Source organism: Piliocolobus tephrosceles, chromosome 8, assembly GCF_002776525.5.
Source record: "Piliocolobus tephrosceles isolate RC106 chromosome 8, ASM277652v3, whole genome shotgun sequence".
Classification (NCBI taxonomy): domain Eukaryota; kingdom Metazoa; phylum Chordata; class Mammalia; order Primates; family Cercopithecidae; genus Piliocolobus; species Piliocolobus tephrosceles.
Window position 1 is genome coordinate 123,236,189 of NC_045441.1, and position 23,015 is coordinate 123,259,203.

Sequence of the window (23,015 nt, forward strand, 5' to 3'; positions counted from 1 at the left end):
AGACTGGCCAGGGCAGTCTCCCTGTAGAGAAGGACAGGCTGAGGCTTACTTGATTCTTCCTCATTTTTTCCCTCACTTCCCAGCACAGCCTCTGCAGCTCCAACACAGTTGTGCTGATTGGAAGTGGGGTCTTTAAAACAACCTTGGTTTGTAGTGCTGGCCTGATCAGTGATGGAGCATGGTCTAGGAACTGGATCAGCAGTTCAGAGTCCAAGCAGAATGGGTTGAATCCTAACTCTATTTCTGACTTATGGATAATCTCAACTAATCCACCTTGCACTGGGTGAAGCCTAGTGGAGAAGAGCTCAAAGGAGGCTGTCCAGAGTTTGCCCAAGGAAGTCCTTGTCACCACCTTCCTCCCATTTTGTTTTCTCCACTGATATCCAGGTCATGAGAGCAGCCGTTTCTCTGAGCCACAGGGAAGTAATCAATAAGGCCACATCCCGCTCACTGACATCCCCACTGAAACAGGTGAAGCACCTGTGGAAGGCCATGAGATTTTTGAAAGCACTGGAAACTACAAGACTAATTCTGAAGGTAGCAAGTGTGACAGAAATGGAACCTCTGCTGCGTCGTGCCTGCCACCATCTTCTGCAGGATTTGTGAAAAACTAGGTTCAGGTTTCCAGGCTACTTTTGCTGCCTTTTGAACAGTGTCTACTTTTTCTACTAGGGATCAGCATGTATTTTCTTTGACATCTGTATCTGCTGAGATCACAGGCCATCCTGGTTGCCACCTTGCTGTCTAGAACAGCCTCAACTCAACTGTGAACAGTCATCCATTACCATGAATAAAGATCTGAAGGTCTGATCTGTGAAAGAGCAGACAATTGCAAGGCATCTCCTCCTTCACTTTAATGTAGCACAAGTTAGCACAACATGCACACTTGCAGCAGTCAGCCACACCCCCGTTTCCAGCTCCCCCCCATCCAGTGCTGTTAATATGTTCTTGCTAGATACTTATATTCACATAGCACTTTACAATCAACATAGAGCTTTCACAAATATGATTTCAATGGGTCTCTTGATGAGTAAACATTTTTGTCTCCCCACGCATTTTCTGATTGGAACTGTTTTCTCACAGCCTAACTCAGCAGTTTTCCTGGAATGATGTGTGCGAGGTAGGGTATGATAGTGTCTTGCTATATAGTCAAACTTTAACCCTGAAAGAATAAAAGAATTCAATCCTGGTGCCAGCCAGGTGACCTTAGGCAGGTGTTTTGCCTTTGGAGCCTCTATGGTGTGAGGACTAAATCAGGTGTATGTGAAAGGACCTGGTATATAGTAAGTGTTAAATACTAATTGTTCCCTATAATTATGGTCCTTCTTAATAATAAACATTAATAGAATCTTTAGTGAATCTTTGGCTGAATTATATTTCTATCGCACATAGAGTTGTTCCCAATTCTAACCTATATTTCTCGTAAGGGTTACTCATTACTAGTTGTTATCAATGTTTCTTGAGAACAGTATTTAGGGATGGAGAGTTCAAAGGCATTTAGTACAAAGATGCTGGGGGTCAGTTAACTTACAAAAGTGTAGAGCCCTGAGACATGACTTTAATACATTTCTGGGGCACTTAGTGAAAATGTGAGCTGGTGAAGATGTTGCCATATCTGTCAGCTTACAGAATCTTCTCTGCAATTATCACAGGAGAACGTGGAACTGCAGCAAACGTCTCAATTAATGGATCAATTCTCACAACAGTATTGGCTGTGGACAGATGTCTTCTGTGTAGTTGAGAAGTCAGGGTTCTAGTTTATAGGATTTGCATTTTTATAATAGCTTTATCAAGATATAATTTACATACCATAAACATTAACCCTTTTAACGTGTGCAATTCATTGGTTTTTAGTATAGTCACAGAGTTGTACAGCCATCATCACCAGCTAGTTTTAGAACATTTTCATCACCCCCAAAAGAAACGCCCGTATCCATTAGCAGTCACACCTCATTTCCCCTAAACGCTACCCCTGGCAACCGTACATTTACTCTCTCTCTCTGTGGGTTTGCCTCTTCTGGATAGATCATAGAAGTACAATTACATAATATTTAGTCTTTTGTGGCTAGCTTGTTTCAGTTAGCAGAATACGTTCAAGATTTATAAAATTAGCACTTGTCTTAATAACCAGGTATGAGACAGTTAAAAATATACTCATGTACACATCCCAACACCTGGCCTACAACCTGCTGTCTTCATTTCCTTTTTCTGTAGGGGTGGGGAGAAGGAAGCTAAGGTGTTTATAGCAAAGTATGGTATATACACACTAAACTGCACAGATCTTAAGTACACAACTGGATTCCTCTTGACAAAGAGAATACACCCTTATAATCATCACTCCTGAAAAAATACAGAATGTTGAAACCACCTCAGGGCCGGGCACAATGGCTCAGGCCTATAATTCCACCACGTTGGGAGGCTGAGGCAGGCGGATCGCTTGAGGCCAAGAATTCGAGACCAGCCTGGCCAACAGGGTAAAACTCCGTCTCTAATAAAAATACAAAAATTAGCCAGATGAGGGTAGTCCCAGCTACCTAGGAGGCTGAGGCAGGAGAATCGCTTGAACCTGGGAGGCAGAGGTTGCAGTGAGCCAAGATCGCATCACTGCATTCCAGCCTGGGCGACAGAGTAAAACTGTCTCAAAAAAAAAAAAACCGGCTCAGATTGCCCCCCTCCTAGTCATTGCCCTCACCACAGGCATTTCCTAATTTTGTTTGATTTTTTTTTTCTGAGTTTGTTTCCCTATATCTCTATTAATACGGGCAGTAAGTATGGGGTCCCCCGAGCCTGGGAGACCTTTCCCCAGTACTCCAGCCCCCAGTTACCTGAGTTCGTTAATGTTGGTTCCCAGGGAAAACAAGCAGCGTCAAGCAGTTAGGACCCACAGCCTCCTCTTCTGAACCCAGGGACTCCCATGCCTTTGTATTTTCTCCTCACTTTTGTCCCCAGCTTTCCTTCTAAACACCAGCGAGCTCTCAACACAGGTCATTGCAAAAAACAATTCAGGGGAGTGAGGCGGGCTGTGGAGGGGAGCGTTAATCCCCATCAGGGACAGCTGGGGGCAAATGTTGAGCTCCAAAGGCAGGTATTTTGAGGAGGACTCCTAATTGTGACAGAGGCAGCCCCTGCACACTGGATGCCGGCCAGCCTCTGCCATTAACTCACCTGCCTCCTCACTGGTGCGATCAAATCGGTACTGCTCTTATGAAATTATGTGCGTTAGCTGGCTCTTCAGAAATAAAATATCTTTTCTTAAAGAAATTAAGGTTTCATTTTAAATTCACTTTATGGTCTTTGAAAAACTTTAGTTTTTGTGTGGTCCAGAGCTATAGGTTAGCATTAGCATTTAAATAGAAGCATTAAACTTGCCTGAAGACCTTCCTCTCATAATGTTGCCCTTTCTGAGAGGTTTTTTCAAATCAGATACTTTTTCGTCCTAAAAAATGAATGCAAATGCTCTCTATATTTTTCCCATCAAAGGCCTTTTTTCTTTATATATAGGCTTAGGAGAGCCACATTGTGGAGCAGCCTCAGTATTAGTCTTTTTGTATGGAAAGGGCCATTTTTAAAAAGTTGCTCTTCTCTCCTACAATGCTTGATTTTCTCTGCTGACTCTCAGGATGTATTTTCCTGTGGTTATTTTATCCTATTATATGTCATTCCACTCCAGACACCCCCCCAAGGCACAAATCCCAGTTCTACAACTAAGAATCTAATGTAAACTCCTGCTGTGTAACAGTGACCCTAGGAGTTCCCAGTGCCCCCAGCAAATCCCCATAACTGTAGTAGAATCAGAGCTTGAGCTTTTGAATTGGATGAACTAGAGTTTGAGTCGTGTTCATCACAAGGAGGTTTTGTGACCTTCTTCTCTGACCCTTTATTTATCTGCCAAATTAAGGTTATCAGGCGTTTCTTGTATGTTTGTCAAGAGTTTAAATGAGATCATATTTGTACTCCTAATTTATACTCTGTGCTCTTAGGTCCTGTAACCTAACTGGACAGGTTTTTCCTGCCTGCTGCACAAATAAAGACCATGGCATTGCAGTAAAGAAAGAGTCTAATTGACATGAGGCTGGCCATGCCACACAGTAGATGGAGTTGTTACTCAAATCAATCTCCCCAGAAATTCAGGGATCAGAGTTTTTAAGGATAATTTGGTCGGCAAGGGATCAGAAAGTGGGCGGTGCTGATTGGTTGGGTCAGAGATGAAATCATCGGGAGTTGAAGCTGTTCTCTTGCACTGAGTCATTTCCTGGGTGGGGGCCACAAGACCAGATGAGCCAGTTTATTAATTTGGGTGGTGCCAGCAGATCCACTGAGTACAGGGTCTGCAAAATATCTCAAGCACTGATCTTAGTTTTAACAATAGTGGTGTTATCCCCAGGAGCAACTTGGGGAGGTTCAGAATTTTGCAGCCTCCAGCTGCATGACTCCTAATCCATAATTTTGAATCTTGTAGGTGATTTTTTAGTCCTGCAAAGACAGTCTAGTCCCCAGGCAGGAAGGGATTTGTTTTGAGAAAGTGCTGTTGTCATCAAAGTTTAACTATAAGCTAAGGTTCTCTCAAAGTTAGTTCAGCATATGCCCAGGAATAAGCAAGGACAGCTTGGAGGTTAGAGGCAAGATGGAGTCTGTTAAGTCAGGGTCTCTTTCACTAATAACTTTCTCAGTTATAATTTTTGCAAAGGCAGTTTCAGTCCCCCTCCCTCACATTTCAACCAGACCAGTTGAGGAGTAGGTTAGGAGGAACCTTTGAGTAAAAGGTGTCCTCTTATTTCTTATATTCTCACAGCTAGCCTTCTCTTTCCTCTCAGATACTGGCCTCATCTCAGTACAGCTGTCTGTATGTTAATGGCCCCAGATCACTGTTGACCTGAAGGAGACATACTAGAGATGAGAGCCTGATGTGTTGTTCTTTACTGAGGTGCTGGCATCCTTCCCTCTTTGAGGTTGATTTTGTTTAGCTACAAGCTTGGGGATGTGGAGTTGTGAGGAAACCTTCTGGAAGATTGGCGTGGTCTGATACTAGAAAAAAAAATAGCCAAGTTGCCCAACAGTCTGAAGGCTTTCTGACCCTCAGCTCCATCCACCATGCTGCAGCTAAAAAGGTCTTTCTAAAACACAGTTGTCATCATGTGTGACTTCTTTCTAAAATTGTTTCCAGATTCCTCCCTGTCATTGGTTCCAAATGCCAGGGTGTATGTAAACTGAAGCTGATTATCCTTATCCGTAGGAAAATTAGAAAAATAATGACTGTACTTTGTGAGTTTCTTATAAATAATGACTAAAAGTTTCTGAGTTTCCCAAACAACAAAACATTTAACCTTTTTGTTCTGAGATTATTTTCTTTCCACTTAAGGTGTGTTAACATACCTTCTTTCATCAAATCCTGGTAATAATAGATGGTAATTGTTTTGTTTGAATAATCTGGGCACAATAAAGGTTAATTCACCTTCCTCCTTCCACTCACCCATGAAAATCCAGAGTCTTAGCATGGCCCACAGGTCTGTTATGCTCTGGGCCCAGCTTGCTTTGCCCACCTTTCCCCTTCCTTGCCCACCTTTCCCCTTCCTTGCCCTTCCCCACACTCCATGCACTCCGGTGAGCAATAAACAACTTGTCGTTTTCCCCAAATACCGTATTCTTCCGGTTCTCCCACCCAATTCACACATTCTGTTTCCTTTGCTTGTGGAGGACTTTTTTTCCTTCATATTTGTCTCATTGTTGATAACTTCTCCTTCTCTACTGAGCCTTCCCTGGCTGCTCTCAGAAGCCTACAACCCTTCCTGCCTGTGATCTTAGAGAATCTCCTCTGTACCTTTATTATAGCCACAGTCACATTGCTGTAAGTACATACAGTGCCTGGCTACTTTCACACCAGACTCTGCATTGCCAGAGAACAAGGACTATGTTTTACTTGCCTCTGCATCCACAGTGTCTACTGTATACTGCCTGATGTGTCATTAATGCTGAAATATTTGTTGAGCAAGTAAACAGATTCAAAAAGGACTTTGAAAGGCACTATATAAGCAGTGAGGATGATACAAAAAGTCATAAGACACAGTCTTTGACATCAAGGAGCCTGCAGTCTAGGTGAGGATAATAAATACATATAATGGTACATCCACACAACTGAGTACTCTGCCACCATTAAGAAGAATGAGGCAGGTTGATATGAACTGAAATGGAACCTTCTCCAAGCTCCATTGTTAAGTAGAAAAAGTAAGGTGCAGAACAGTATGTAAACACCATTTATCTTTAAATATATTTGTGTGTCTATATATACATACACACTCAAGAAAGACTGCTTGTATATGTATAAAATATATTTGAAAGGATACCCTGGAAACTAGTAACAGTAATTGTCTCTAGGAAAGGAAATGGTGGGAGAGAGGCTTTGCACTATATGCTTATTTTGTACCTTTATCTTTTTACGTAACAAGAATGTTATGTGCCAGGCGCTGTTCTAAGCACTTTACAAATATTAACTTGCTTAGTCTTCTTAACAATCCTATGAGCTAGGTACTATCAATATCCTCATTTTACAGATGAGGAAACTGAAGCCTGTAAAGGTCAAATAACGTTCCCAAGTTCACACAACTAGGAAGCAAATACCCTAGCAACCATTTTTATTGTATCATCAGCTCAAAAAGAATATTAAGAGTTGCTTTTTAATAAAAGGTATGATTCTACATGATAAATGTTAAGTGGGTGACCCATGCAGTAAGTGACAGAGAAGAAATAAATTGCTCAGGATAGCTTCAGAGAGGGTAGAGGATTTAGCGATTCTGAACATGAAGTAGGCTCTGGATACTTAGAGCCAAAAAGTACTAAGTATTATTCAGGGGACAGTGAGTAGCTCAATTTGGCTTGAATGGCAGGTTGAAGCAGGGAAGAATTGGGAGAAAAGGTGGAATACAGGTCAAGTGTTTAAAAGGCCTTGGATGTCAGTGTTGGAAGTTTGAACTTGATTCTGTTAGCACTAGTGAACACACAAGGTTTTTTTTTCTTATTAAATACAGAACAGTGATATGATCCAACTAAGAACTGGGGGTTAGTCTAGGAAGAGTGAGTGAGTGAGGTGGCCAGTTAAGAGGCAACTGTAGCAATCCAATGAAAAGTGTGTAGGACCTGTGATAGTGAGATTGGAAAGAAGAAATGAACATGAAAGATGTTGCAGTGATAGACCTGGTAACAATTGGACAAAAGAAATGAAGGAGAGCGAAGATTCCAGGTGACACTGAGATTTTGAGGTTTTGCAAGCTAGTACTGTTAAGCAAAATTCAGAGGCTAGGGAGGCCACCTGACAAGGGCAGCTGATAGAAATGTCTGCAGACAAGTGAAAATGAAGCTTTGATTATTGAGAGACCAGATCTTGAGAGAGACATCTGAGCATTACATGCACAGATAAGACTTTCAGAAGCAGAGGGAGAAGAGTGGAGGGCCCCCCCCCCCCCCCCCCCCCCCCGACTGGCAGGAACACCTGCAGCAAGCAGACCCAGAGCCAGTAGCAGAATCAGAGAAGAAACTCAGAGGGAGCTGGGAGAAGTGCCTTAAAAATGTGGCTCCATGGGGCCGGGCGTGGTGGCTCATGCCTGTAATCCCAGCACTTTGGGAGGCCGAGGCAGGTGGATCACGGTCAGGAGTTCAAGACCAGCCTGGCCAAGATGTGAAACCCCATCTCTACTAAAAATACAAACAATTAGCCGGGCAGGGTGGCACGCACCTGTAATCCCAGCTACTCTGGAGGCTGAGGCAGAGAATTGCTTAAACCTTGTGGGGTAGAGGTTGCAGTGAGCCGAGATCGCACCACTGCACTCCAGCCTGGGAGACAAAGCGAGACGCCGTCTCAAAAAAAAAAAAACAAAAAAAAGTGGCTCCATTTACTGGCGCAGTGGCGCACGCCTGTATTCCCAGTACTTTGGAAGGCCAAGGCAGGTAGATCATGATGTCAGGAGATCGAGACCATCCTGGCTAACACGGTGAAACCCTTTCTCTACTAAAAATACAAAACAATTAGCCGGTCATGGTAGTGGGTACCTGTAGTCCCAGCTACTCGGGAGGCTGAGGCAGGAGAATGGCATGAACCCAGGAGGCAGAGCTTGCAGTGAGCCGAGATCGCGCCACCACACTCCAGCCTGGGTGACAGAGCGAGACTCCATCTCAAAAAAAAAAAGAAAGAAAAGAAAAAGAATAAAGAAATGTGGCTCCATGACAGTTGGGTTTAGGATGGAAAACTGTCAAGGAAAAGAGGACTTAGGAAAAGCCGCTGTGTGTGTCCATGAGGACGTCGCTGATGACCCTTTTCATAGATGCAGTGGAGGCATAGAAAGGACAGGCAGTGAATACAAATGATTTGTTCAAGAAATTCAACAGTGAAAGGGAGAAAAGACACAAAAGGAGAGATGGAGTGGACACGGGATCACGTAAAGGGTTTGGGGTTTATTTCTTGATTTGTTTTTCCAAAATGTGAGAAGCAGAAGGATGTTTGAAGCAGACATGAAAGAACCAGTGAAAAGGGAAGATACTGGATACAAGAATTAAAAACAAAACAAAAACCCAGCAGAGTCTTGAAAGCATTGGGAGGGGTGAGGATCAAAGGCATAGGGTTAATCTTACAAAAAGAAAAGAAACCCCTCTTCTTCTGAGTCGAGGGAAGGATTGATTGTTTAAAATGTATTTCGGTACGGAGGGTGTGATACCTCATACAACTGTGAGACCCTCAGAGATAATGTATACATAAACATTGGCCAGTACGGACTGCAGGGGAGTATGCAACCAAAGCTAGCTATTATTTTTATCATTTGTATTATATCACATAGCAGGAGTTCTATCATATCATTTGATTCATCTTCAAACCTAACGTGATGTAATATTATTTATCCCATGCCTAAATGAAAAAACTGAAGTTGAGACAGGTTCAGAAATTTCCAGTCATGCATTTTAAGTAAAAGATGTAGGATTTGTGTCTAAATCTGCCAGAGAATGAAAAGCTGAGAAGGATTACAGATCACTAGCCAAAACATGGATCTCTGCGTCCCCCCCTTTTCCATTAGCAACCATTATCCTGACCATCTCCCCCCGGAGTTACATCAGAATAACGTTTTGTGTTTCATATGGATCAATTATTTCATTCATACTTCCTCTCTTCCCAGTGTCAGAGAATCATAGACTGCTTTTTAGATCGTATGCCGTACTTAATGACATGTATAGACTATCAACTCTCTCATTCATTCATTCATTCTTTTTCATTTACTCAGCACTCACTAGTTACCGTCTCCTTAGACCAAGGGGTAAGAGCAAGTTGAATATAGAATTCAGCCCTGCTCTAGAGAATGGCATGAACCTGGGAGATGGAGGTTGCAGTGAGCAGAGATCACGCCACTGCACTCCAGCCTGGGCGACAGAGCGAGACTCCGTCTCAAAAAGAAAAAAAAAGAAAAAAAGAATTCAGCCCCGCTCTAATAGAACCTGCATTGGAGGAGGGGGAAGCAGATACTTGTTTATGTACTAAATGCTTCTACATTCTTACTCTGTGTAGCCACTGTTCTTAGTCATTTAAGCCTTGGAACAATCCTATGTTACTATTTCCTTTTCTCAGATGAAGAGAATAAGGCACAGAGAGATTAATAACTTGTCCAAAGTCATACAAATAGGAAGAGGCAGAATTGGGTTGAAATCCCAGGCCACTGGCTCCTGAGTCCATGATCTTAACCATTGTATATGCTGATCAAAGTATCTCTGATTTTATATTTAAATATATAATTTTAAATATATTTTGGAAATACATTTTTTAGATGGAGATGAATGCTAAAAAGAAAATTAAAGCTTATTTAAAGGACAAAGCTTGATGAGGATGGAGCAAGTATCATTTAAAATAAAGGTGGTCAGGGAAAACCTTGCTTATTGATAAGTAGACATTTGAGTAAAAATTGACCTGAATCTCTTTTAATCTTCTAGTTTCCCCCAACCTCCTGTCCCTTTAATCCCATCTGATCCTCTTTTCTGATTTTCTTTCAATTGGCTTACAGTATAAAGCAAAAGAAGAACTATGAAGTACAACAAAGACAAATCATTGTCACTTCCTTGCTCTATAGCTGGTACTTTTTCTTCTACTTTATTTTTTAATTATTTTTTCTAAAATGGAGTCCCGCTCTGTCACTCATGCTGGAGTGCAATGGCATGATCTTGTCTCACTGCAGCCTCCACCTCCCAGGTTCAAGCAGTTCTCCTGCCTCTGCCTCCCAAGTAGGTGGGACTACAGGTGCGCACTACCACGCCTAGCTAATTTTTTATATTTTTGGTAAAGACAGAGTTTTTCCATGTTGGCCAGGCTGGCCTCGAACTCCTGACCTCAGGTGATCGACCCACCTTGGCCTCCCAAAGTGCTGGGATTACAGAAATTGTACGTTTTAAATAGGAAATAAGAAATGCTGTGGTTCCATGGCCCTTACCACCCACCCCAACACACCCACTGCCTCCTCCCCCCCACCCAGTGACCATTCACCCACCTGTTCTAAGGTTTCTCCCAACTATTGAATAAATATAGGAGGTTAGAATTTCTCCCAAACAAATTCACTTGGGTTTTTCTAAGATGAATCCCCTTTCATTACTTGCTTCCCATAATTCCAGATTCCCTGGAGTCCTTGATGTGATTTTTCCTTTTTTGTTGCCGTTCACAGCCCTTCCCCGTTCACTAACATTGGCCCCTTTCACCACTCTGTATCTTCCTGTGCATTAATGAAGGTATTAAGTGAGATCAGTTCTAAAGCCAGCATCCTTAGCATTCACTAGATGCTTCTCTTCTGCATTTGTTGACTTGCCGTTATCATTACCCTCTGTTTGTTTTTCAGCCTGTGTCCTATCGAGGGTAGCCATTCAGAATAAATTCATTTTGCTAGTTATATTTTTCTAGAGGTACTGCATCAAATGGTTCACTGACATTCAAATATATATCAGCCACGGTAGTCTTTTCATCCACCAAATTCACATTGTTATCCAAAGCTATCCATCACGTTTGTCAGAGTATTTGGGTCTTTAATTAAACCTGCTGGATACTGTTCATATTTCCATTAGCTCCTTTCTAGTTAGTCTATTATTTTTCTAATTGACATCTGTTCTGAGTCACATGTCCTTGAATCTCAGGTGACCCATTTTGTAGCTTTGGTTTATTTAGCTTTTCTCTCTTTCATAAATTACCTAAGGGTTTAGTTAATACACCCTCAAGTGTTTGCCACTGGGACCTGCTGATTTGCATATGCTCACACTTCTCAAATATTCCAGAGTTTCTTGGTTCTTCTACGAAATCATTTTCCTTTGTGGCCCTTCAGTCCTGTAAGAATTGGTCTTGTGTCTCAGCAAGGCAGAGAGATCTACAATTTCAAGAACTGTGCTAGAGTCACTAACCAGAACCAGAAGGTTCAGGAATCAGGGTTTGAGTGACTCAGCCAAGTGATGGCTGAATAGCCGTCCTTGCGTCTTAAGACTCCCAGCAGCTGTAGTAGGTTGCAGTGAACTCTCCATTCAGCCTCCCCCAGCCCTGTCTTAACATCATTGTGAGACAGCTGGCTAGGGGCAGAGTCAGTGGCCAAAAAATAGAACGAATTGGCACCTGCCAGAATCAACCATTACCTTGGCCTCACTGGCATCATGCTCATCATGCTATCGTTGATGGGAGCATATGTTCCCATCAAAGCCATGCAGGCCATGCCTGTTCCCCCTGACCATTCTCCTCACACACCCACAGGTAGGGCAAGATCCAGTATTATAAATACAGGAAGCCCCTTACCCATTCACTTCACCATCTCATTTCCAACCCTGGTCGTCATTTGGAGCAGAAGCATTGTTTTTATCCCTTGTCTAGGGCACTCCAACTCTTTGTGCCCTTCTTATGTACCAGGAGACAAGGGGAGGCAGGCAGACTGCCAAGCCCTAGATCTCCTTTACTTTAAATTAAAATGTTTGCTTCATGTCTTGGGTATTTTTGATCTGGGCCTGGATTGGGTTTTAAAAATAAATAAATAAAGCTTCTTGAAGCCAAGGACTATACCTTTCTATATCATATTAACATTTAAAATGTTATTGGAGTTTCCTAAGCATTAGTAATAACATTAGGTTTTGCTTTGAAGAAATCCTTTGCATTATTTATTGAAAAATTAATGATGTGATTTTATTACTAAAAATTGAAAAAGCCGTAGGGCCTCTCAGCAGTTGTTTCCCGGATTGCTAATCTGAAAAATGTAGATAATACACACGACAAGAGTCTTGTGCTAATTGGGTTAAATGATATGTAGCTTTGTGGTCACCAAAGGATATAATACAATGTCCTTTTTATCAACCTATGATATTAGATAAATTGTCTTTAAAAATCAGAAAGACTCTCTAAAGTGATATTTGATTAACTATTTTCTTAAATTGAAAAGACTCTAAAGTGATATTCAGCCCAGAATAGCATTCCTTAACCTGGACTCACCTTTTGATAATCAAAAGAACATTTACAGAAGTATGAGACAAACACAATTATGAAAGTAAAATGAAGACCCTAAATAAAAAATCACAGAACAAGAGGGTAATTCTATTCACTCTTTCATATTTCATTATTTGATAACATCAGAAGATGAATCCATCAGAATTGTCTTGGCAAGTGCAAACAGAAATGTGCCTGATCAATATTTATTAAAACCTTCAAAATGGGAGAAGGAGTTGAGCAGACTTCTTAATGGACTGAATAATTATTCATACAAATAGGGTTTGACCAAAGGCAGTGCCAGACCAAAGAGAAACAGTTTTAATTGTACTGAATTTAAAATGCAGATCTTTCTCCAGCCCTGTTGTAGAAAACTTAATTTAAAAAATTATCTGATGTAGCGGAGAGTGACATATGAATCCTTAAGTTGTTGAAGAGGACATTTCAGCCATAGATGTTTATAAATTTAGAATGTGTTCCAAAGGCGGGGAGCAAAGTTGCTAGCTAGCTAAGGAAACAAAAAGAAATTTTAGCCCCATTTCAGTGACTGTAACCGAGCCTGGGAGTGTGTCATCATCTCGACGCTGATGGGGATGTCCTGGAGGAGTTTCTTTGTTTCAAGTGGTTTTATTTTCTGACGAGAAATAAAGCAAGGCTCTAGCTGCTGCTGTCTATCAAAAATGTCAGGATGCGTTCCTGAGAGGAGTGAAACAGCTGATTTTAACTTTCAGCGTCTCCCAGGAGAGCCCAACCCCTGCTGTACTGCCGAGGCGTGATGGTTATCAGAACAAGGCCAAGAGGTAACTGGTAACTGCCATTTAAGGATAGCGCCATTGACAAAGGGTGGGTGCGTGCATGTGTCACTATATGTAAAAGGCAGGTAGATGACCGATCAAAGAAGCCCAAGCAAACCTTAAAGCAACAGACTCCCAGGCTATCTTTACCTCTTGAATGATTTTCTGCTGCCACCAGCTGAGGGAATATAGGCAATATCTTTTCTAAAGACCATTTTTTACTTCTAGCATGTCCTGATCACAGCAAAAACCTGTACAATCTGTTATGAGAAGTGAAAAAAAAAAAAAAAAAAAAAAAAAACACTACCCCGATATAGAATATACACCTAATTGTGCCATGAACTGTCTGAAAATTATTTAGCTTTTCTCTACCTTAGTTTTGTCATTCCTAAAATGAAAATAACTTCAGCTCCTTTTAAATTAGAATTTTCAATCATGTTTGTAATAAACTCTAAGCTCTTCGAAGGGGAATACAAGTAAGAGCAATTAGATTACACTTTTTAATAAACTAATTTATTCTTCTGACACACAGATTACCATCCATTTTATTATTGGTCTGGAAAGTCCATTTGAGCTGAGATTACACTTGTTCAGAGTTTTCAAATCAATTGCTACTGCCTCGTGTCTACCATTGCTTGAAGAAAAACAGCATCAGCTAATTCTGATGGGAGCCCCATGATTTTAAAGGACCAAGCAGGGGATGCTGTAAAGGTTTAAAATCCAAAAATGCCAGTGCTTATATAGCATCTGCTGTAACCTTTCTGCTTTGGACATGAGAAATAGATCCAGAGAGCTGATGGTATTTGCCCAAGGTCACGTGGCTAGTTAGTAGTGAATCTGAGTTTAGTTGATCTCTTAAATATTTACCTCACTAAGTTGTTGTGCTATAACCATGGCCTCTCAATTATTTATGGGATGATTATCTGGTTTATGGATTACTCTTTTTTCTCTTGTCATTTTCCTGTTATTATCATAGGTACCATTGAGTGGGTGGAGAAGACAGGAGTTCACTGCTTCACTTGACAACTTAGTGAACTGTCTACCGTTGGGCTTTTATTAAAGTGCTCAAAATGCTGTAGATATTGGCTAAAAATAATGTTGGGAACTACGGTCAATACAAAGTTTTATTCAGCTCAATTTTTCTCCCTCTCAAATTTGTATTTCAAAAGTCAGATTCAGCACATAATTCATTTGTTGACATTAATACTGGAACTTTATCTTGGGAAGGACTACAAGAGAAAGTCTTTACAATGAAAATAATTGTCTCCCTTCCCCAAAAATGTACTGAATCAGAGGGACAGTCAACTTTTGGAAAGAAAGGTTACTTCATCCATTACCAGCTTGAAGGGGCAAAAAAGGAAGAAATAAAAGAAATAAAAAGCCAAAAAATCTTTCCTGTAAACTCCCAAATTAAGTGTTAAATTTACAACATGACCGCATTACTTGGTTTAGAGCACCGAATTCCCAGATGAAATCCAGTGTTGTTCAAATATAACCGCAAAGTTTGTACAAACGAATTTGAATCACCACAATACTGGCTCGTTGCATTACAATGAAAGGCAGAGCTGAGTATGGGAATTTTATTTAATTCTTATTTGTGTACTCAAGACTCAAATGAGTCAGCGATAAAAATATTCTTTTCAGTTCTTTTGCTTTTTATAGTTTCAAATATTTTTGTATTAAGGTAGTTTTAGAGTACAGGGCTCAAAGTCTTTCATTTTGAGGCCTTAGACAAATCACTCATACTCTGTAGAGCTCAGTTTTCTGATATGTATAATGGAGATAATTGTAGTACCTATTTAAAAGGATTTAAATGCACCTAAAAGCTAAACATTATTATTAATATTCTACAATCAAGACAGATTGCAAAACCCAGCATGAGATGTAGCTATGTATTTTAAAACACAGTTTCCATCCCAGGATCTAGGACCTGAATTCTACAAAGTAAAGGAAGGCAACAGGCAAAGCTTTCCTCAGGGACCTTGTACAGTTCCCCAGTCAGGGCCTTGCTGTCACCCCTACAGGCAAAGTTTATTGAACGCCTACAAGTTCAGGAACAAGAGTTGCCATGGGTGAGACTAGTTTATGTTAGTGAATATTTCTTCCCTCAATTTGCAAAGCAGGGAACTGAAACTTCTAATAACTTTCAGAGATACAGTACTAATTTTTGCACTGAGTATGCCAACGTGGGAGGTAGAACCAGGGATGAGAAAACTCCCTGGCCTCTTGTCTATGAAAATTTATGAAAAGCTCTTAAAGAGAAGTCAGAAAAGCACTAATACTCAAAGATCAAAAGATACCAACAATTCATTTATACATACACACATACCTACATACATTAAAAACAAGTCGATGAAAAATTGTTCAACCTCATGCAAATCAAAAGAATGTGAGTTAGATGCTGCCCATATGTTGTTGATAGGAGAAGAAATCAATAGAGCTTTTTTAGAAAGCAACTTGGCAGCATTGTCAAGTGTCCTCAATAATATACTTATCGTTTAACTAATTCTGTTTTTAGAAATCTATCCCTGAGAAAGTAAGTCTTTATAATTGGAAACAATTGAAGTATCCAATTGTGTTTCAACCTAAATATTTCAACTATAAGAAAAAAATTGGCTAGAACCCTACATGTGGTTGGGGCGAACTACAAGAAAATATGCCAAACTGTGGTTTATCTTTATGATGGAATTCTGAGAAATCTTTCTCTATGGCCCATATATTCTATATGGCACGTGTATTAACTTTCCAATCAGAGGAAGATAAAATTTTATTTTAAAACTTTAAAAAGATCTGCCCACCTTTCCAAAATACCTTGCATTTCCTTCCTGGTAGAAATGTTTTCAAACAGAATGTATGGGGGAGAAAGAGTCGCAGTGCAATACCGTTAAAATAAAGCACAAAAGAAAAAGCCACAGAGAACAGTCTGTTGATAAAGCAAACATGAGGAAGATAAGAGAAAATGATCTGTTTGCACCAGAACAAAGCATAAACATTGTCATGTTCTAGACTCTGCACATGAGACCAGTCTGTGAAGTCACCCCTCCACTTCTCTGTCACTCCACTCCCTCACCCTCTCTGCTCATAATACTTTGGGAACTGCTGCTCAAAGGCACACAGCAAAGGGTAGGAGAAACCACAGCAAGGCACACATCTCCTTCCAGAACGTTCCATCCACCAGGGTGACATGAAACTCTTTGGTCTCCAGAATAAGGTATTTGGTGTACATCTAGCAATTGGCTGCTGAATATTGTAGGCTATGAAGGGGCTGTGAAGGGCTACAAGCCCTGAGCCAGAAAATGTCTCAATCAAATGTGCATTCACTGATCCCATCCAGGCAGCCGGAGCAAAGTGTCATCAAATAGAAAACGTGTTGCCCTGGAAGCCATGGCTGCTATTTTAATGCTCAGTAATGAAGACCAAGCTTTCAATTTCCTGGGGCCTCAGTAAGTGTTGATAAATTACTTATCCCTATTGGGTGACATGATTTCATTTCAGTCTGTCAGTGTTTATCATGGAAGCTCATTCTAATGGTGTAGTTTGGGGCATTTTTCTATTTTCTCTTCAGGGCACCTGGTAGCATCTTTTCCCCACCTCCAGGTGAAACTGTTGCTATGTCAGTTTAGTCATCTTTGCCCCTGGGTACCATTCTAAAAGATAAATGAATTTTGTTCTGTCTTTAAATATTTATGATTCTTTATGATCTAATATATCATCATGGTTATGGAGGAATTTTTTCTCCGTAACTATAGAAAATACACCATCAGTTACCTGTCAATTTTGTTGAATAACTCGCTTTGCAATTCAGGGGCACTGTTCATCCGAGGCTCTTGAGGACTCTTAGTCTCTCAGTCCACTTCAGACTGTCATTCTGGGATTTATAAAGGTCTTCATTGCACAGAGGATATTGAAACATTAAGGACTTAAGCAGCATGCCCTTTATCACTCATCACACTGGACGATCCAGGAGTAGAAATGCAGGCATCTTTGTTTTGTTGTTTGCTCCCAGCGTGGAACAACGGCCTCTGTAGAAAACCAGCCAGTATCCCTGGAAACAATTCATCAGATTTTTCAAAAGAAATCCAATTTCATCTGGCATGATGGGTTCAGTGTTGCTTCTTAAGATAAATGATAAAAATACCAACATCCTAATACAAAGAAATCCAGTTATTTTGGTTTAATCTCAGTGAAAAGCATCACAAACCTTTTATTGCTTCTGTAGCCTTCCCTGATGTGTTTAGGTCCTTGGCTGGAGGAGACAGTAGTTCTGTAACTGTTCGTCTGCCAAACAGAGTCTGGCTGAGTCGTGGCTGGTTCAGAACCTTTAAAAAGCACATATCTGGGGATGGGGCCTCAGGAATCTGCACTTTTCATAAGCACCCCAAGGTAATTCTTAGTTAGGTACCCTGAAGTTCAAGAACTGCTAGTCTAGAAACCGCAGCTTTCAAGTTCCTTCTTGCTTTAAAAGAATCGTGAGCCCCAGATTCGCTCTCATTTCATTTGGTAAATCTCAATGCATGCATGAGCTCTTCTTGGGCAATTTTTAAAAATATATACTCTTAGGAAGTTCCATTAATAGACAACTCTCTCCTTCACCTGTGTATCTACAGGAAACAGAGTTAGATGACATAGGGCATCATTTCTCAAAATAGGGGCCAATATCAGTGAGAGCCAGGGGACATGCAAAGCTGTAGGATAAATATTAATATGATGCATCTTCCTGCAGCATCAAGTTTTTCTTAGAAACAGTGTATTTAAATTACAGCAGATACATTGAGGGGTAGAATGCAAAGTTCATGTGAGTTTTATGCTAAACATGAAACTTCGAAAGATTTACTGATTGTAGCTGATACTGGGGTCTCACACCTCTGGAAGTGGAGTTTTTTCTCCTCTTCTACCAAGCATTTCTTTCTATATTCAGGGTCACCCTCGACCAGTGATTGCTATATATCTGGTTCTGTGATGCCAAAATGAACATCGTTTGAAACCACTATAGAAAATTAGCCCCTGTGCTGGGTGCGGTGGCTCACGCCTATAATCCCAGCACTTTGGGAGGCCAAGGCGGGCGGATCACGAGCTCAGGAGATCGAGACCATCCTGGCTAACGCAGTGAAACCCCATCTCTACTAAAAATACAAAAAAATTAGTCGGGCGTGTTGGTGGGTGCCTGTAGTCCTAGCTACTCAGGAGGCTGAGGCAGGAGAATGGTGTGAACCCAGGAGGCAGAGCTTGGAGTGGGCAGAGATTGTGCCACTGCACTCCAGCCTGGGCAACAGAGCAAGACTCCATCTCAAAAAGAAAAAGAAAAAATTGGCCCCCTGTATACAAGGATGCTGACCGATTTGCTCCCAGGAGATCCTCATTAACTTACCAATCTACAAAGAGCCCTTTGAATTTCTGCCACTATTTGGGGAACATTCACAAGAGATTATTCTTTCCCCTATTTTTTTAAAAGAGTGTGTTAGTTAGAAAAGGAGGCTTAGCAGGAGGAAAAGAAGCTAACCGTGTGAAAAGACACCGCAACTCTTCCTGACCACATCCGCCTTGCAACAGCAATTCAGTAAAACAGGCCTGAAATTATGGAGCTCCTAGAATGTATTTCTTACAAGGATAGCTTCATTTCCCCATAGGAGGCTCTTTTTCTTCAAAATATTCCTGATGAGAAAGAAACAAATTCATGGCCCTGAGTCTAATAATACAGGATTTCTGAGCCACTGATCCTGTTTGGTCTGGAAGATTCTTTCGCCCCCAAGAGTTGCCTTGAGCGCACTGCCTGGTTCTGTCCCCTCAATCTTGGCAAAGTTACCCTTCACGTCAGAGAGAAGTGAGTAACACTCTTCATTTCACTGACAAGCTGTGATAAGCCTTGCTGGCTCAGAGTCTGTGTTGAACTTGACCTCCTGGGTAATTTGGAGTGGCTGTGCAAGTCACAGCCTCAGAGTCCAGTAGACTCTGAGAGAGAGCAGTGGCACAGTATTGGTTTAAAGAATGGTGAGTGGTCATCTTCTCCACTTCCTGACTCCCACCTTCATCTTCTCGCTGCATTGAAGAATCACTCTAATGCGCATTTCTTTTTTTTTTTTTTTTTTTTTTTTTGAGACGGAGTCTCGCTCTGTCGCCCAGGCTGGAGTGCAGTGGCCGGATCTCAACTCACTGCAAGCTCCGCCTCCCGGGTTTACGCCATTCTCCAGCCTCAGCCTCCCGAGTAGCTGGGACTACAGGCGCCCGCCACCTCGCCCGGCTAGTTTTTTTTTTCTATTTTTTAGTAGAGACAGGGTTTCACCAGGTTAGCCAGGATGGTCTCGATCTCCTGACCTCGTGATCCGCCCGTCTCGGCCTCCCAAAGTGCTGGGATTACAGGCTTGAGCCACCGTGCCCGGCCTCTAATGCGCATTTCTATTACAGGCACAAGTCTTTCTCCAGCACCCAGGCCAATGGCCTTGCCGTTAAGTGGCTCTCAAGTCTCCTCTTTCTGCTGGAATTGTAACCAGTGCCCTCCCAGACCATTCTGCATCCCATTGTCACATTAATCTTCCAGAAGCACAACTTTGAATGGCACCTCTGATCTCTGGAAAAAGGAAGTCCTTTATTGGCTTAACTAGTTCTAAAGTCATAGCCTGATGTTCAGAGGCTTCAGCTGCCTTATCCCAGGACTTTCTGCTTTGCTCTGCACTCCCCAGTCTAACCAGATTACTCATCCATGCCTTTTCTCATGCTCTTCCCTCCAACTAGAATTTCCTTCCTGGAAGCCCTCCCTGACAGAATCTTACCCATAGGACGTCTTCCTCAGCCCCACACCATCCCCTCAGCATGATGCGGTTTCTCCTCTTCTGCTATTAATTCACAGTACTAGGACCTCACTTACGGCACATAGAATATCCTTGTGAGTTGTCAAGTGTCCATGAAAAAAAAGTCTTGAACTTAGAGTCAGAAACCTGGAGTCAGATCCTGGCATAGTCAGTCCCTGTCTTTGTGCCATGGGCAAGCCCTCTAACTTCTCCATGCTTTGGTCTTTGTGTCTGGGAAAAGGCAGGTGTAGCCCCTGGGTGAAGTGAGGGGTAAGTGGCACAGTGCATGGGAATGAACTTGGTCAGCAGCACTGAAATCCTTATGTCTCTGCTTTTCAGGACCTTCCCTCCTTGTCTCTGAGCTACTTGAGGAAAGGGGCTGTGTCTTGCCCATCCTTATATACTACTATTAATTTGATCACATTACTATCACACATTAGCATCATTATAGTTCTAATAGTAATAGTTTATGAAGCACCACTACTCTGAGTGCTTTATATGTATTAATTAATTCAACTATTTCAATAACCCCAAGAGGTAGGTACTATTATTAACCCACTTTATGGAGCAGAAAACCATGTACAGTATTTCACAAAACCTCCAATGGATAATGAATGAATGAGGGATTGAATGAGACAAAAACCTGTTAACAATGCCTTCTCTCCTTCTTCAGGCTACACCCCTACTTTTCTTTCCTTTCTCCCAAGGTAAATGCAAAATTAGCAAACAATGTAGAATGAGCTGAGCCACTGAAAGGTATGCAGCCTCCCTGGGTCCTCACCTAGACTTCTCCTGAGGAGAGCTCCTATGAGCTCCAAAGGACAGAGCTTGTGGCTGTCATGTTCTTTATTCTATTGGTGGGGCCCAGAACACTGCCTTCTGATCAATTTTTATGAAGTAAGCAGAGGAATCAATGTATAGACAGCATATATGTCCCCTCGAGACGGATGTTACCAGTGGTGGAGCTGGTGAGCAGTGTTCTCTCTTGCTTTCTCAGGCAGTACTACGAGATGCTTTACAACACAGCTGACGAGCTCCTGAACCTGGTGGTGGACCAGGGTGTGAAGTACACGGAGCTGGAGTACATCCACGCCCTGACCCTGCTGCACCGCAGCCAGACAGGAGTGGGGGAACTGACCACCCAGAACATGAGGCTGCAGCGGCTCAAAGAGATCATCTGCGAGCAGGCTGCCATCAAGCAAGCCACCAAGGACAAGAAGATAACTACCGTTTAGCAGGGCCTGCTTCGGTTGGTAGCTGGGGTCCTCTCAGTCACACTCAGTTTTTCCCTTGGTATGTTATTGGTATATTCTAAGCTTAGTTTTCTCTACACTGTTGCTTTAGTGGAGAGGAGGTGTCAGGATTTTTTCTCTCTAGTTTGACTTTTCATATAAATGCTAAAGGAAGGCGACAGTACTGACTGTTTTGGTTGAACAACTACTTTAATGCAGTCAAGTCTAACGGGACTAGGGTGGAACAGGGAGAAAGGTGGTGTCAAATTGCTGGACTCTGAAAAACAAGTGGATGGATTACTAATATTTCATTTATTACTCTCTCTCTATATATATATATATATATATAATTCCAGCCTTGGAAAGTAGACTGCTACCTAAGTTTTGGTCCCTTCCTAAAACCATTTAGTAGGGTTCTATTACATAAACAGTAGGATTTTTCCTCTCCTGACCTTATCCATTTACAGTTCAATGAAATAAGTGTCTGTGCATTGCTGCCTGTCTTTATTGCCACAATCAAATAAATGGCTTCTCAGCTGCTGTTTACAACAAACTTCCCTAACAAAACAGAACCTTTAATTTAGGGCTAGGAATCGAAGTCTTTTGATCCCCGTCCCCGGGACAGTTTTGTATGCCATATCTTGTACACAGGTTGTAGGTTGGTTTATTGCCATTATGTTTTATATCTGCTATATAAAAACCAAGAGCCATACAATGAGACAAATATGGAGGAATGAAAGGCAATTCAACCGTCTGCTTGATTTCCACCACCCCCACCCCCCGCTGCCCTAATTTCTGAGAGAATAATGGTTAGAGAACATTTCATCTCACTTGAAACGTCCTTTGGGAGTAAATGATTCTTAAGTGCTCACTTGGTCTGAGCTCAGCTGAATGCAGGGAAGATGGGACAGAGTGACATTTCTCCTCTCTGTGGCCTCCAGCTGAGCCTGTCCCTGGATTGTCCTCTCCCCCGCATTGTGGGCATTTACCGTGTTCCTGGCACACTGGACCTCACCATGTCCCCAGTCCTCTTGCTGGCCATGGTTCATAGGTCACAGAAGGCAGCAATGTACTGACTGGGCCACATCTTGAAAACTCGTGGAAAGGGGAGGAGGAGGGACTTTGACCACACACAGTGATGCCTCACACCCTGAAGGTGGGGGATTTTATACCTGTTTGTACAACTTCGGTCTTGATGGGAAAAATGGAATATTAAAAAGTGTTTTGAGAAGCTTAAATGTTTCATGTTATTTTTCTGGTGTTCTTTATTCAGCAAATATTCCCCAGAAGCGTACTATGTGCTCCATGCTGCCACACACAGCAGCAAATGGATAGATGAAGAGGACACCCTTATTATCTAAGAGTGTGGGAACTGCACTGGAGTCAAAAATCCCAACAGCTTAAACTCAGGGCTGGGTCAGAATCAGGTCAGGCAGTGGGGCTGCCGTGAAGGGGATTCACTGGGCAGCTGGAGGTACCAGGGGATTCTGGTGGGAAGGAATGTAGGCTCCAAGGGCCTAACTGGGAAGAAGAAGAATCTCTGTAGGAGACAACTGTGGAAAAACATACTGCCCTAAACAATACCATGAGAAATAGTCTACCTTAGAAGCAGTGGTGGGAGAAGGGGGATGAGAGGACATTAGGTTTGCCTAAGCTGCTTCTTCATGGCCATGACCCCCAGCATTGATTCTGTACCTTTCCTTTTTCTTCCTGTCCACTCCAGGCGGAGAACCCGGAC

At 41.9% G+C, this 23,015-nt stretch overlaps 1 protein-coding gene across 2 annotated transcripts in view; it reads left to right on the forward strand.

Annotated features, from left to right (window-relative positions):
- Positions 1-22,515, forward strand: part of EXOC4 (exocyst complex component 4) — an 821,075-nt gene extending 798,560 nt beyond the window's left edge. Inside the window, exon 18 of one of the 2 annotated variants that reach the window (XM_023207825.2) lies at positions 21,043-22,515. In XM_023207825.2, the coding sequence (XP_023063593.1) occupies positions 21,043-21,280 (238 nt within the window). In that variant the 3' untranslated portion in view covers positions 21,281-22,515. Of the gene's footprint in view, positions 1-13,197; positions 13,530-21,042 lie in introns of those variants that run through there. The other variant, XM_023207827.2, reaches the window with a different exon arrangement.
- Positions 22,516-23,015: the final 500 nt, after the last annotated feature.